Raw genomic sequence first — 17,024 nt, forward strand, 5'->3', positions numbered from 1 at the left:
TAATTTCACAGAGCCCTACTGAAAACAGCATGTCATTCAGACTTGGAATAATCAATCCCCTCTGAGTATTTAGTAAGGCGATTAACAGAAATTTCATTATTCTGTTAGGATTTAATTTAGAAGCCCTGTACTGTTTGCATTACCTGTAAGAGATCGTGAGGAAGCTGTACTGTGAGATATTTATAACCTTTCATGGGAAGGTTGAGTAAAAACTCATTTTTGCCCAGAGCTGATTCGGTCATAAAAGAGTTTACTCCAAGCAGCTTTCACCAGAAGACCAAACCAGAAGGCATCCAGAGCTTTGAATCTATTATTGCAGGCACATAACACAAAAATAATTATATGAAAAAAGACACGTGAGTTTTAACTAGTTGAAGCCACAGGCTAGATTCTCATTTGAAATCAGTGTCAATTCACAGAAAGCAAGCAACTCCAGTTGAAACGCTGCCCCTTTAAATTCAGGCAAAACAACTAATTCTAGCCATGTCAGAGCTCTCTGAAACTGGAGAAGCACTAACCCAACAGAAAAAAAAATCCTCCATGGCACAACGTTCAGTAAGGGGAACAGCCTTCAGCTGATGATAAAGTCACTGGAGCTATGCTGCTGTACACTGGCAGATGCTCTGGTTCATTTTCTTCTGGGGTGGGAAAAAAAGGACCAAGAACAAATGTTGAGCTTTTCTCTGTTTTCCACTGTCTTTTCCTACTCTATAAACTAGGTGAGAAGAGAGGGTTAAACCGAATGTCTTTCTCTAGACAGCGCAATCCTCATTTGAGCCTTTCAGCAGTCTCCCTTTTGTATTCCAGGTACCCCAGGATTGCTGAGTTATAGAAGAGAAGGAGGATAAATGTTACTTCCCTTCTTCCCCTGGTTTCCCTGGAGGGGATGAGGGGATCACAGAACCGGCATAGAAAAACCTCTGCATGCATAAATGATGCGGCCATGGCAGTCTCACATTGGCACCTCTGTGCACTGAGACTGGACTAACGAACACTGTCTGTAGGGATTGGGGACGAGAGTGTTTCGTGGATTAAGAGTAATGGCCCTTTGCTGCATAAAAAGAGGGCAATTTGGCAGAAGTAAAAAGAACTCTGCTTAGAGAAGAGTAGTAGATACGGTTGCTAGGCACAATGCCTTATTCCCTTAATATGAGCATCAGGACACATCTTGGAAATACGGAGAGCCTGTGAAAGCTGTGGGAGTGCCCTGTGGGTACTGTTCTATTTCCTGTAGCACTGAAGGGACTGACAGCGGGACGCCTTCTACGCACGCATCAGTCTGCGGGAGCACCAGAGGCACGCGCAGAAGACGCAAAGGGGAATAATGACAAGAAGGGTCCCTGGTCTCAAACAAAGTTGGAAAAAAAGCATCAACGAAAAAACCCCAACAAGCCAGGGCAGCTGAGCTGAACGTCAGCCTGACTTTGCAGTTTTTCTGTTTCTAAATGGCAGGTTTGTTGAGAAGAAAAAGCGAAACTCCCTCCAAACCCATTCCTTATTGCTATGCATATAATGATGCTTTATCCACCCAGCCCCTCTCTCCTTTTTTTTTTTTTTTTTGTTTTTTTGAAAAGCTGAGCTCAGCTCCCCATTCTCACAGCACATGGCAATTTATGGGTTTTCATTGCAGACTCTGAGGGTGGAAATAGCAAGCCTTTTCTTCTGGTGTCTTGTCTCCATGTTCTTCTTCTGGAAACTGGCAGCTGTAAGTCTCCTCTCTATGGTGTGAGAGTTGTGGAGCCACCAGCAGCCTAGGGAAGTTATGTTCCAGATCTGCAGTGAGAATAAGCAAAAGCACTGCACATACAAGAGGTCTTCATACACATCAGTTAGCTGCCCATTCCCTTTACCAACACAGCCTCTCTCTGTGGAACGGGCAAAGATACAGGCCGTGCGCTGCACCTTAGTCAAGCTAAGCAACCCGCCCAAAATCACAAAGTAAATCCATATTTACTCTGTTTATTCAATTTAATTTATTCTATTCTGGCTCTGGATCAATGGACACATTGTTCTCCACTGAAAAGCTACATAGAAGTCCACAAAGCAGGACTTACCGTCAGCCGCGGGGTATTTTTCTTTCTTCAGTGACCATATGCAGAAATGCAAGAAGAAGGTCAGCAAGATGAGAACAAATAAAGCCACTGCAGTAAGGATGGCCAGGATGGTGGTATATAGAGAGTCATTTGTAATAGGAACTGCAATTAAATATATTTAACAAAGATTAAGAAATCATGTGCCCAGGCTACTGTTAAAAGAAAGGCAGTTCTTCCAAGGAAATTTAGAGATTAGTTTCCTCTTTCTATGGAAAATAATTTTCCAAGGAAAAAAAACAGTGCAGGTATTAAAAATAAAGCTGAGATGCTCCAAGTCAAGAGTGCAATAGATCACTGTCTATGGTAAGAAGCATTCAGGCAAAAAACTCCACATCCCTGATCTGTTCATTGTTGAATGTCTCTCTCTCTTGCAGCTGTCACTTGTTCCATCTACTCTGTTTTCGTCTTTGCTTTTTGGGGGGGTTGGCTTCAACAGTTCCCTGAATAGCACTACAGCAAGCCAAATTCTCATACATGTGCCTGCCCCATGGAGTTGCAAGTAGCACCTTTTTGCAACTTGTCTCAGCAGAACTAACAATCTCTCTGAATGTAGGGGCAAGGGTGGGGGAAAGGCAGGAGCAGTGCAGCTTGCTGTTTTCAAGATACTCAGTACCTGGGAAGCCAGTACCCACTTATTCCTATCTAATCTGATCCACAATAAGACATGAGATTTCAATTCTGGGTGTTGCGGACTCAACCAATACTTGAAAAGGAAGCGGATGACTAACCAAGCTATTATCTTCCTAAGAAAATCTAGCAAGACAGCAAGAGCAGTTCAATGGAAAACTCCGATAATTTGCCAAATAAGTGTGCTCTATTCAAGGACAATCGTTGGGCTTTTCTCTACCTTTATTACTGATGCTGCTTTAATGGTGGAATCTTTGCCCAGGTCAACAATTCTACCTATATTAATATTGCAAGAAACACAACAGTAATTTTCAAAGCAAATTTTCATGATAGCAAGCTCTGGATGATAACTATGCAGCAAGTCACCAACTGAAGAAGCATAGAGAAAAGTTATAGGCTCAAAGAAACAAATCATTGTGAGAAGGTACCTTGCTCCAAATCTTTAGCAGGGAAACCACATATTGCATTATGTGTACTGTTGCCTTGCTTGATTGTTAGAAACCCAGAACTTTCACAGCTAAAAGAAGAATAAGAGTCACATTTAGAATGTCCCTGACTTTCCCTTCATTCCTCTCCAGCCTTTCTCATGGCTCCCTTCCATCCTTCCCTCCACTCTTTCCGCAACTTGTTTCCTTTTTATAGCAGTGCAAGTGAAGTTATGCCTGTTCCCCAACAAGATAACACTACATCACAATTGTTTATGTGCACATTTTTTTTAGTCTCTTTGTTTCAAGTGATGTCCATGTTTGGAATAATTTTGCATCAGTTTGAGCTGGACTTGGAAGCAAGTTGAATACAAGCCCTTTGTCTTAAGTTCTGCTTTGAGACCTACTATTTAGGACAAGAAGAAATGGCCCCAAGTTGCATCAGGGGAGGTTTAGATTGGATATTAGGAAAAACTTCTTCACTGAAAGGGTTGTCAGACACTGGAACAGGCTGCCCAGGGAGGTGGTGGAGTCACCATCCCTGAAGGTATTTAAAAGACGTGTGGATGAGGCGCTTAAGGACATGGTTTAGTGGTGGACTTGGCAGTGTTAGGTTTACGGTTGGACTTGATGATCTTAAAGGTATTCCAACCTAAACGATTCTATGATTTATAAAGCCAAAGGAGAGAGAAATATCATATATTGCCAAATTTAAAAAACTCATCATTTAATCTCATTGGTGAACTCGTCTTTGATTCCATTTTATTTTCTAATTTAAGTATTAATAATTTCAGAATTTTATCATGCATATTTCCAAAGAAGGAAAGTATCAATAAATACATACTCAGTCCAGTTACGGCACCAGCCATTCTTAACATTAGAATAGGTTCCTATCTCACATGGTTTACATTTGAATGTGAAGTCTGAAATGCCTACGAGAAAAGAGGACATGAATTATTAGTGGTCAGTGCCTTTGCCAAAAGATGGGGATACAACAGATTAGAGCACACTGCATTCCCTCTACACTCTTTCTGCATTATGAATCACCCCCCTGGAGAAACACGTAAGCAGTTCTTGCCATGTTTGCATTTTGGGAAATGTATGGGCAGACCCCTTACGGAACAGGGACAGAATAGTCTGATCTGACAGCAGAGGGTGTAAAGTTAAGAGGAAAGACAGAGTAAAACAGTCTTCTACTGACAGTTCTAGCAGCTTGGAAGAAAAGTAATACTGAAAGTCCGAGCACGAAAGTGAAAGGCTCAAATTTAGGAAGGGGAGAGTTATAAAATAGGGAAGCAAGGGTTTTAGTCACAGAGGCCACTGTATAAATGCCATTTCTCTCTGCATCACAAGCCGTCCCAAAAGCAGGTTATAGTAAGTGAAGGAAACTAATTGCTGCTCAGCCAGCCACTTATATTGAACTCTGTCTTTTAAAGTCATTTGCATTTCTTCAGTTACCAAGCTTAACCAGCTCCTCGCCTTCTGCACAGTCAGGCAGTTTTTGGCAGTAGAGACATGCACGATCAATACAGCTGTATCCCTGACGACATTTGCAGTCATGGTCCTCAATATTTGGACATGGGCTGTTGTCTCCTGTCAAGAAGAAAGCAGTTAGACTTGCCTTTGTCATAGAGACCAGGAATTAACTTAACCGTTAGTCTTACTGGCTGACACAGGTGAAATAGTTCCTTACTATGCTGTGGTGGAAAAAATGGATACCAGAAGGATGTCACTCCCATGCACGTTGGATGAAGTTTAAAGTACTCAAATTCAGCACCACTCAGATTTTTACACCATGGTTATCTGAGCACTGCATGACTTACTACTGTAACCCTTCTCTCTTATCTGGAACACCAGCGTAGATTGTGGTAGACAGAAGTAAGGCAGCAGGTTTGCTTTACTACATTGTGCAGATTTAGACGGTGTGGGGTGAGGAGGGCACTGCCAGTGCCCCAGAGAAGCACTACACATTAACTAACCATCCAGCCAGGTCTCGGGACACTGCCAGAGCTCTTCTCAGTTAGGCTCAGCCACCTTAGAGGAGGGATGCCCAGAAGATCCTTGGCCAGTGAAGCTACAGCTCCTTTTCCATGCCTTCCCTAACAACAGCAGTTGCTTCCTACACTCTGATGGCAGAAATGGGTCTAAATCCAAGCCATAACCCCAGCACCCTCCCCACCTTCTGTCCTTCTATTTCTGGAGGAGTTCTGTTGTGAACTTTGCTTGCACTCAAAAAATATCATCTCTAATTCTGAGAGGCTCCTGGGTTCATGAAAGCAAAGGATTGATCATATATACTGATCCCATCAGTAAACAGTATCAAGCAGTCCTTCAGGCAGTTGGAGACCAGTTAGAGGAAAAGTGCTGTTCAACCAGGAAGCTGCATAACCTTAAAGAAAAAAAAATATAGAGGGAAATGCTGGCTAGTTCAACAGTGTGCTTAAAAACCCACAGTGAGTAGTAAAGATGAAGCAAAGATTATTTCCTGGGGTTGGTGATGGAACATATGGGGCCACCAGGGAACTGCCCACATCTTCCTCTGCCCTCTGGCCTCCTCTTACCAGCCTTCAAAACTTAATGAAGTCTGGCAGCAAAAAGGAAACAGCTTGGGGATGCTTCTTTCTGTGTATTACCAGTGGGTGATTCTGGAGTTGATCCCCCCAAGCAATAATTCTCCTACCTCGTGCTGAATGACTTTATCTCAGCGGGGAGGGAAATACCCTGGGGTTTCCACACTACTGAGGACTCTATAGCTCTTCACCTATTTATTGCTTATTCTCACAAATCCCATGTGTCCGCTCACTCCTTCCACAGGGAACTCCGTGCCCTTGTTGTCAGCTGAGGCAGGTACATTCAGGCGACTAATAGGTGGGAGGCTGACTCCCACCTAGGCACCAATGAAAGATTCAACCTCTCAGCTCATCCTCTTGCTAACTTGCAGGACAACAGCCCTACCATTCTATCTAGAGAAGGCTTCCAGCAACCCTGTTTTGGGACAAACAGGAAAGGAAGGTGCATTCCTTGCTGTAGGTCATACAAACAGCCGCATATTCCCTACTGTTCAGCTTTGGCGACTGTTACGGACACCACTAAATTAGGGAGAATAGTATGATTGTTCCTGGGACCATGGAAGAGGCCATTAGAAAGACCTGGTCTGTTCTTCAGCCTAACAGGCACAGGAATGTCACCCAGTAAGTCCTGCAGCTAGCCTCTTCCACCCCTAGTGCCTTCATTTGACTGAAAATCACAGGCAGGTGAGAATCCATTACCATCTCACCACCATCCTAAGATCAGGCAAGGATAGAGGTTAGAACAGGCTGTTGAAACTAATGATCACTTTAAACCTTGTCTGTGCATTTACTTCTGGGACAAGCACAGGTCAGTGGAACGGAGGGACTGAAGCGGGATGCTTCCTACTCTTTAGGACCACAAATTGCAAAGGACAGCCTTACAGAGAGCATCACTCCCCATATTCCCTCTGAAGTCTGAATGGCACGGACAAACTTTGAAGCCGTGTTTGAATGGAGCAAGGGCTCAGACTCAGTGTTAAGTGAACACCTTCTTTCCTCGTGAGCAAGACTAACCCACAGAAACTTAGCTTTCCCTTTCCCACTACCGAATAACAAGTATAAGCACGTAACAAATCTGAAACAGGACTCCACTCTGAAGTTTATAACTAAGGCACGTTATGAATTTAAGGGGCAAGAGGGAAGCCCTTGCCATTTTGTTTTGCATATACAGCTACTCAAGGTACATTTACATACACACACACGCCTGTTCCCAACACTTGATTACCCTGGTTGACATAAAACAACATTGACAAGCAGAAAGACGACAGACACATCATTCCCTTACCTGAGCTGCATTTGGGGCAGCATTTGTTTTTGTCTTTACTGATTACTCTCAGTTCACCATCTGGGCATGATGTTGCCAGAGTTTGCTGTGTCCATTGCCATAGGCACACCAGCAGCAGCAAGCAAGCTTGAATCTTGAAGTGACCGGTTTCGCTTGCCTGTTCAGTCATGTCTTGAGCGATACAACCCAAAAGCACACTAGGGTGGGCTTGTATCAGGACTTCCTTGCAGAAGTACCCTGACACTGTGGGAAGGCACTGTGCTTTTTGTGGCTGCACTCTTCCTGTTTCTTTAGGGGCGGGGAAAAGATTTTATTTTACGTCATCAAATTCTTAAAAAAGCAGGGCTAAAGCAACCATGCACCAGTGACTCCATTAGGAGAGCTGCAGGTTAAAAGCGAGATGTAGCATCACATAACTTGATTTTCAAAGGATTTTGCAAGTTGATGTACAACTGAAAATGAATGCAAATTAAATTAGTGTGTGAACTTCAGTGCCCTCAGACTATTTCACTCTGACTTAAGAGTTCCTAATAAATTTAGAAACCTTCAGGGATTTAACTATCAGATTGCAATGTGTAGTATGTCCATCCATCCACTCAGATTTTCTGATTTTGTAATTGTTTTCAACTTCCTTCACTCTGGATCGGGAGACTCTTGACTTATTTTCCAGAGCCGATGTAACTCCATATGGGCATCATGAAACCAAGAGAAAGAATACTCTTTTCCCCACAGGCTGAAAGATCAGCCTGGGACCAAAACTGAAAATAGCTGCTGTGGGGTCTCTAGAGACAGAGACAGCTCCTCTGACCGCACACCCCCGGGATTTAGGTAACAAAAGGCAGCTGCTCAGCAGAATGGTACATAAGCCCAGACACATTGCCTGTAATCATCACCTGCTGCTGGGTTTCAATTCCAAAATCTCTTGCCTTATACAAAAACATATGCAAACTTCCATCTCTGCTTTATGTGTAGACAGCTTGCATGCTTCCCCCCCCCTTCTACTTCCACTGTACTCTAGGGTTTGCTTCTATCGCCGTAGCGTGTGGCTGCTTTTATGTGTGCACAGTGAAGATAGCATTTAAAAATCCAACCTCATTCTCAACTGAACAGATGAATTCTGACGCAGGAGCAATTTTTAACAGATTCTTTTCCACACTGCATGTCATGACAAATAGGTCAAGGCAAGGGAGAGTCAGACCTGTGAGGAGAGATGAGCGCCTCTAGAAAATGCCATGCCCCCAGCATTTGTCACTTGCCCTGTTAATTCCTTATTTTAATACACAGCCAACAAAGCCCCAATAAACTTCCCACACAGACACCGTCACCCTTCCTTCAGTGTGTTCTACACTTTCTTACTGAAGATTCACCTATGGATCTCAAAGAGTAGGTCAGTCAACACCCTCTTCACTTAGTCTTTGGTCTATTCAGGGATCTACCTGTGTTCCTGTCGTGGGTTGGAAACAACCAGATAGGTCTGGTATGCAAAAGACTCCTAGTTTTAAAAATGTATGCTGCAAAGTTGCTTGTACTCTTAAACATGCTAGGTGAAACCTTTCTATCAAAAGATGACATCCAAACTAGCTGCAGGCAGGCAAAAAAACACAGGTCTCTGCTGTCAGTTTTTCCCACATAATGCCGCTAGAAGGTCAACTCTCATGTTTCAGAAACGAAAAGCCTCCTACTTGCTACTTCTGCCACCCAGGAGATCCCCTCCTCTTCCCACACAGCATCGCTCCTCACGCTTGTCACAGCCTATTCTGCTCACGCCAGACTGGAAGCACGGACACGCTGCCTGCTGCCCGACGGCCAGGGAGAGCCCGGGACACCACAGCTCTGGGGCTCACTCCCCCGAGTCAGGATTCCTTTCACCAGCCTTTCCAAACAGCATAACCACCATGCTTGGGCCACACAGGGACAGGGGAGGTTTACAGGTACTGCTCAGGGTGCTGCTCTGGTGCAGAAAACACGGGGCACTCAGCAGCATACAAAACTGTGTCTCGCCCTCTTCAGAACTCTGCAGACTCTTATGATGAAGACAAGTTATTAGGCAAAGCACTTGGACATGGCAGCAATATACTCAGCAGAGTATATACAATACTAGATATACAATACATATATACAATAATATGGCAGCAATATACAGCAGACCATGACCATTTCTGAATTGCATGCAAGCCCTGACCAACTCTGAGGATATTTTTATTATCCTTGATTCTTGTAAGAATAGGCTAATAACGAGAACTTGTTTCAAAATCTTTACTATGGTTACGTTAAGATTCACCCCAGGGTGTGCTGGCTGCAATACCGTTGGAAAAGTCTCCTCCTCACGTAAGAGGGCAAGGGATACGTGGAGCACACGAAGCCCCTCCACCTTCCTGTGGCTGCAGGCAGAATTCCTGGGGGCAGAGCAGCCCACATCTGCCCCAATAACAAGCGCTGCTACCGCTCTTGTAAACAGCGTGCTATCCCAGCTCTCCCTTCCACCTTCTCCTGCCCTTTGCCCCTTCCCCAGCACGGGCTGGTACAGCGGAGAAATGTGGCAGCAGCAAGTTTTAGAAGCTCCTCAACGTGTGCATAAAGTGGTTGTGGACAGGAGGGGGATACACCTTCCCATTCAGCCCAACACTTTCCCTGGCTCTGCAAGCCTTTCGCAGAGTCTGTGAAAGAGGTTTTTAGTCTCAACTGCATGAAGAAAGAAAGAACAAAAGACCCACAAAGGAAAGCCAAATTTCTTGAAATCAAGATTTCTTCATCATCCCAGCAGCACCTGCCTTTGATGTCAGGTGCTTCCAGTTTCGTTAAAAGATAGTGTGTAGGGTCTCTGCAAACATAAAAGGGCTGCAAGCCCTCTTACAGTGGCTGGCAACATTGACAGAAATTGTGGGACATGTCACAAATGGTCTTAGGAGTAACCCTGCCAAATAATTTATTCACAAGGTGTGCAGAGAAAAATGTAACGCAGGGGTAGGAAGAGATGGGATCAGCTCTGTGTGTTGCTAAGAGACTTGCCCAGGGGTGCAGCTCAGGCTCCCCAGAAACTCCCTGGGGCTTTGTTACCTGCACTTGTACCCTGGCTGGAGTCCCACTGCCAATACTGACGTGGAGGAGACAAACCCTGTTAGGACCCTGACAGTTGTTCTGACGCCAAAGCTGCGCTCCTGGGGAGCTGAGAGTCATTCAGCCTCACTTTCTGGAAGTTACACCTCAGGGCCATACCGTGGCATATCTGGCACACCAGTCACCGATAACTAATCCCGCTGAATAACCAACGGGAAGAAATGTTACTTCCAGCAACAGCTGGGATGGGTGATTTTATAAGTAACAAAGACTTGAGTGGTAGCAGAGCAGGTCTCTAAGCTAGGCACCACACTTAGTCTCTGACGCCATACTTTCTTCATCTTTAGAAGTATAGCAGTAGCAATAGACTACACCATGTCTCGCCGAAGGGACAAGGAGAGTGTAGTGGTTCCAGATGGAGGAATTGGCTGTTCCCCTGAAGCTCAAAGATGGACATTAATACCTAGCACTGCCCAAATACCAAATATGAATGTTAATCAGACTTTTGTTCAACATCATAAACACAGCAATAGAGAAGGGACCTCCAAAGGTCCTACCGAGAAAACTGGCAGGTGGTACAGAAGGGAACCCTAAGGCTGGCAAAGGCTGCAGGTAGGCAGTTCGTGTAGGTGATATCTGGTACCTGGTGTTTATCAGAAGCGGAATAATTTATTTCCTTCTATCTTTTTTGAATGTTGTTTTTTTCTGAATTGGTCTCTACATGTTTTCATTCTTGTTCAAGCATTACAGTCGCGCACAGATACTGCCAGATGATGGAACATTTACAGTCAGATCACAGACAACAGTTGTACATGCCAGGTCTAAATCTCTAGAGTCAGCAGTGACCTTTCAGAGACAACTTGACTATCTGGCTCTAAAATCTTTGGGGGTTTTCTAAAGCTGACTTTACCTGTCTCTGATGTAAGGTAGTGACATTTCATCTGCCAATCCCCTTCTTGCTCCGTCCTGAACGTGATGTATGCCAACGCTGTGAGGTCCCATGCTGCTGCCTGATCCGGTAGGGTTTCCAGCTCTCTCTGCACCTATTGATAGAACAAACACCTATTTCACTCATCAATAAGCAGTAGGTCTCACCTCCTCATTACCTGACTGTTTGGTGGGCAGCCTTGTGAGGAGCGGCTGAGGGAGCTGGGGGTGTTCAGTCTGGAGAAGAGGGGGCTGAGGGGAGACCTCATCGCTCTCTACAACTGCCTGAAAGGGGGTTGTGGGGAGGGGGGTGTTGGTCTCTTCTCCCAAGTGACAAGTGACAGGACGAGAGGAAATGGCCTCAAGTTGCACCAGGGGAAGTTCAAGCTGGATATTAGGAAAAATGTCTTCACTGAGAGAGCGGTGAAGCACTGGAAGAGGCTGCCCAGGGAGGTGGTGGAGTCACCATCACTGGAGGTGTTCAGGGAACGTGTGGCCGTGGCACTGCGGGACATGGTTTAGTGGGCATGGTGGGGTTGGGTTGGTGGTTGGACTTGATCTGACAGGTCTTTTCCAACCTTAATGATTCTGTGGTTTTATTCAGCAGCAGCTATGGTATTAACTTTACAATATTTGACCGAGACTTTTCAGAAATTAGGAATCCTTACCGTCTTTATCTTCATGCACAAGCAGAGGTTCTGTGGCCTGCAGAGTGCCTTTCAATCCATGTCACCTGTGTTCAAAACTACAGTCCCAAGGGTTTAACCTTTAAAAGGCCATTGAAAGCAATGTGGTCTGTAGGGTCGTCTGAGCATGTGTATCATGAAGTGCCTTCTCCTTTGCACGAAACAGGAAAACAGCAGAGTGTTGAACAGGCAAAGAGAAGAAGCTAGGGGCCGAGATGTTCAGAAATGTCTCAGAGTCCCCAGATGCCACTAAAAAGGAGCATCCAAATGCTGTTGCTGCTGGCCCTTTGAAGGGAGACTCTGCAAGGGCTTGTGCTGGAGTTTGGACCCAGGGGTCTTTTGTGTGCCACGCTCTAGTTCCTCAATTTTGGATGAAGAGGTCTTAATCTTCTATGACTGACTCCAAGAAATGAACCTCAGTTCCAAGTGCAGGGCCTCACTGTATCAGGAGACCTGGGGAAGATGGGTTTCTCCTTCCTTCAGCAAAGGAAGGGTGGCACGGAAACACGTGTGGCAGAAGACCCCAAAGGCAGTGGCTCGCTTCCCACCCTGACCTCCACAGAAGAAAAGACTTTTCCAGCCGCACCTGCCCACACCCATACATAGCTCAGGGTGAATTAAGGCTGAAACGTAAGTGCACACTGCAATGGAACAGAAGAAAAGATGTTAGAAATCTCCTAATCCGTCCTCCGTGCTACCGTGACCCACGCACGTAATACTAGGAGTGCTCAAAGATGAGATTTGAAGGAAGAACCACTGGATTCTTCCACCCACCGAAGTGCACCGATGTGGCAACTTGTACCTCTGTCTTCAGAGCACGCGTTCCTAAAAGTATTTACAGAACTGGTTGCGAATCCTACTTTTGCCCACCTTAAGGATCTCCAGCCACGAGCTGAACGTTTTACACATCGCCAGGTGCCTCATTTTACAGTTTCCTTTTCGCTTGCGGCCACTGGAGCCACCAGTTTGCTGAACTGTCCAAATTACTAACCTTTGGGAAAAAACAAAAAAAGAGAAAACAAAGAAAGAGCATAACAACTTCTCGAACATGTAATTAGTTCTTGCAAGTCCAGTGGCTTTACTGATGCTCCTCGGACTTAACGTCATCAGTGAGAGAGTATTGTTACCAGGGAGGGTAGTTGGTTTCCTGACATTGAGATTTTGCTGATTACCCACAAGGAGCAACCAAAGAAGTCATGCAGTTCTCCTACAAGTAAGAGGGTGTTCACACGAAATCTACGTCATTTCTGAATGGCTAATGACACTTGTTAAACCGATGTACAAATTGCCTCCATCTCGTAAGTTGTTTTCATCCCACTGTAGAAAACTCCATTGCTAGCTACAGGATTCTCAGCCTGTTGTACAGAACTTGTCTGTGCTCTTGGGAAACAACTGCCGGTCAGTCTGTACATAAAGAGCCCTTTACGATGTCGTGACAGCTCTAAGGGATGTTACTCAGACAAGGTGAAGTGACTTGCTGCACCAGGGAACCTGCGGCAGAGCAGCAGTTCTGACGGGCTGCAGAAAGCGCAGCGGCACAGGCAGCGCTGCAGCGGCACATGGGGAGGTTGGCACCAGGGCGGGCACGGGGGCATCAGCGCCCCAGAAGGATACCATACGAGTAGTGACAGCTCATACAGCACTGCCCAAAGACTGGGGTAAAAAAAAAAAAGCTTAAGGACCAATGATTTATCTGCAGCCTGAAACTCAAAGACAAAATTGTTGCGTTCCTTTCAGCACTGCTGACCTTTAGGTCAGCCTTGAGATTTCGCAGTGACTCTGGAGGTTTCCAGATCTTGGGGTATTTGCAGGGCCCATCTAACGCCTGCCCTTTTCTGGCACACAGGGAAAATGACTGCCACAGGTAAGGCTGGGTGCACAGGAGTCAAACACCGTGGCAGAAGCGTGGGTGATTCGTGCAGTGCCACACGTGGACTCGAGGCAAGCTAAATTCTCACCCTGAAGCAATTAGGGCTTTGCAAAGACCGACGGATCCTTCCTTCGAGCAGCGCCAAGGACCCTGCGGCATGCACTCATCAGAGCTCTGCCTGAGCCTACGGGACGAGCCTGGCAGTCGCCTCTCGGGGCTCTTTGCGCAGCCCGGCTGCCAAAAGCAGCGACTCCTCGCAGACGATGCCAACGGTGCGGAGGGCAGGTAGTAACGCAACTGACATTTCAGAGGCAAACCAAACCAGACAGAGGCAAAAACCCCAAGTCCCTGACGTTACCAAGCCGTGTACTTCCTTTCCAGCTTAGCACCTGGCACGGCATCTCTCAGCGGATGTGACCTTTCTTGAGTCTCTCATGGCAAACCTGAGTCACTTTGATGCACTTCTAAGTCACAGGAGAATGTGAAGAGAAAATGCAGGAGATAAAGGATCTGGGGTAGCCACAGTAGCAGAAACTTGTCATATATTTGCAGGGGAAAACCAAAAAAAAAAAAAAGAGACAAAGGAGGAAGTGAACATAAAAAGCATAAACTTACAGATCTGTGGTTTTGGGTTTTTTTGATTATAACAACTACTGAAACATGAAATACTTATGTTAACTGCCAAATCTGCAGTCTGAAAGGAGCGTTCAAGAACTGCAAACCCCTGACCATTTATGCAATTTTTTTCCAATGTGGCTTTCAAGTACCGGGTGTTCTTGTCCTAATCCTTCTCCAAAATGGAATGCAGCAAAGCAATAAAACAAACCTCCATTTTAAACAACTAGCTGTGTTAAAACCCCAGGCAGCCATACGTGATAGCCTGACTTGTAAGAGAGAAAAAACTATTCTAGATAGAAATCCTGAAGACAAAAGGGGTTGTTTTGTTCTGTTTTCCTCCTGGGTTTTTGTAGCCATCTGCCCCAACCTCTGCCTGTAGCTAATCACAAACAAACAAGGGGCTGGCCATATGGCCTGTAACTCATGGCTAGTGCAGTTGAAAAGAAGTTAAATTATTCATGAAAAAATGGCATTATTCTCACCCAGAAATCCAAAATGATAGGAATTATTAGTCAGTTTTAGAGATGGTTCTTAAAATAAGCAAGAGGCCAAATTTCAGTGACAAGCCTCATGCAGACAGTTTTGCATGTGCTTAAGGGGCTTCCTGAATCAGGGCCCTACGGCAACCAAAATGCATTTAATTTACAAATCATACAGGTTTACCAAGTACTCTAACTGCCAATCCCGTTCACACTAAAAGCAGAGTAAGCATTGGTTTGCAGAATAAAAGAACTGACCCCTCAGCTCGCTGCGTTACACTGGAAAAAATTTCCAGTACAGCCTTATCTTTAACAGCTTAGATGAAGCTGCACAACTTAGACTGTGTCTCTGTCAAGTGCCTGAAAAAGGGGAAATCTGAATGGCTGAAAAACAGGAACTTCCTTTGCGACACAGGCCCATACCTTTGAGAAGGGAAAGTTTCATTTCTGGCACGTAGGAAGATGAGCGTGGGCAGACAGCAGCACCAGTTTGTTCAAGATTCTCTACCTATTTTTAACTACTTTCTGCTGTTTTAGGGAGGATTGGAACAAAAAAGTCCAAGCAAGACTGAACATGGCAATTAAAAAAACCCTGTTATTCCTTTATTTAGAGTGAAATATCGGCATTAGTTTATTTAAACCGGCAACCTACCGACACCCAAATCCTCAAAGAAAGCGAATTACAAATGCCTCTTATCTATCAAGTGTGACTATGGTTTAACTCTTCCGACAGGATCATACGTCTCGGCACAGTGACTGAACACAGTCCTACAGCAGCACAGGCGGCTCACGGGTACGCATCAGCCCAACAGCCTGCAACTACAGCCCGCACGGCCGTGCTGCTACAGGCCTTCGGCCACCCTGCGCACTGAGCTGCCCGTCTTCGGTTTTCCAAACCTCGATGAGCAAATGCAACTTGTCCTCAGCTACCTTACCTCCGCTGCGCACTTCCAGGGCCGGCATCAGCTCCTTCTTCAGCCAGAGGGAAGTCTCCCACTGCAGGAAGGCGCTTGGACACAGTGCGCTGGGGCACAGCGGAGCCAGAGGGCAGAAAACAAGCAAGATTCGTGGAAAAAGCTGATGAGCCCACACCACAGAGGAGCTCTGCGGCCACAGCAGCACTTCTGTCAAGCCAACAGCTCATCTGTTCCTGCAGGCTGTGTTTTCACCGTATAACCCACAACCTCAGATAGCTCTTTAGTTATCTGCACCTCGCTCAGTTACATGGAAACATGGTACTTGCCGTATTGCCTCTGAAGTGCAGCCTACAAACTTGATAAGCATCGTTTCCGAGAATTTGTTGGGTGTTCCCTGGAATCCATTTCTCAGATGCATCCATTGCTCTTTACCATCTGATTAACTGCAAGATGACAGCATTTTGGCCACAGCACACTTTCAAAGACCCCTACATTCACAACAGGTTTGTGAAGGGGCTGAGCCCCTTCCTCTTGAACGTCCCAGCAACTCTCAGGTCAGAACTGCTGCCAGGCCAGATTTACAGAGAAAAACCACTACACACAGCTTTCTCAAGCCGCACGGGAAGCCAGGGGCAAGGCAGCATGTGAACTCAAAGCCTGTTAGGCCATCAGATTCACCATTTGGTGATCCTGCTTTCTGTGAGAATTATACACACGGGAATAATTTTTTGCTCATTTGTACTCTCCGATCATACACATCATACATGCACATCTAGCTGCTACCACAATTTATTTCAAAAAAGTCACTATTACACTTCGTATATAATACAAATGTTTATATACATTGTATATGCACTTCAAAATAGGAAATCTCTGCTAAATACAGCATATGTATAACATATAAGAAAACATGTTTAAAAACATGTTTCTAGCCACCAGTTGTATTCTTGAATACATTTCCTGTTGCATACTTTGGCATATGCTTTGGTACTGTGTATATACAATACCTATCTCTGATGAGTTATCTACTGAGGAGTTATATTTGAAGTGAAAAACGCTTCTGAATTACATAACTTTCAAGTTTACTACTTCTTGAACTCTTACATCAAGGTATTTAAATTACATCAAAAGCTATTGACAGTAACACTTTGGGTTTCTCTCAGACACTTCAGATTTTGAACTTGCTATCTAAAATTGAATGCTTTCCAAAACTACAGACTAATTAACTTGTGGTAAAAAGTTACAGAAGTGAAATTCATTTCAGACAGCATACAGGCAAGCAACCAGGTATTGTAACTGCAGAGACCAAATAAAGAACACTTCTTCAGTTCTGAATGCAGGTTCCATTAACAGCATGCACAAAGTGATCATCCAGAATGGTCAAAGCATGGTTTAGGCATCTATCCACTGTTACGTGATCTTTGCACATCTTTGCCAAAAGGCAACCCTTGAAGGCCCAGAGAGTCAGCA

General features: G+C 45.1%; 1 protein-coding gene across 1 annotated transcript; it reads right to left on the bottom strand.

The window, feature by feature from the left end:
• Positions 1-1,621: 1,621 nt before the first annotated feature.
• TNFRSF18 (TNF receptor superfamily member 18) lies at positions 1,622-15,781 on the bottom strand. The gene is made up of 9 exons (XM_059829860.1): positions 15,573-15,781; positions 12,541-12,661; positions 10,968-11,100; positions 7,001-7,171; positions 4,604-4,738; positions 3,990-4,077; positions 3,149-3,237; positions 2,055-2,195; positions 1,622-1,773 (listed from the first exon to the last, which is right to left on the bottom strand). Exons 1-9 carry the CDS (start codon positions 15,779-15,781, stop codon positions 1,622-1,624), a joined length of 1,239 nt encoding a protein of 412 aa, XP_059685843.1.
• Positions 15,782-17,024: the final 1,243 nt, after the last annotated feature.

This window comes from Gavia stellata, chromosome 27, assembly GCF_030936135.1.
Source record: "Gavia stellata isolate bGavSte3 chromosome 27, bGavSte3.hap2, whole genome shotgun sequence".
In the NCBI taxonomy this organism is placed as follows: Eukaryota; Metazoa; Chordata; class Aves; order Gaviiformes; family Gaviidae; genus Gavia; species Gavia stellata.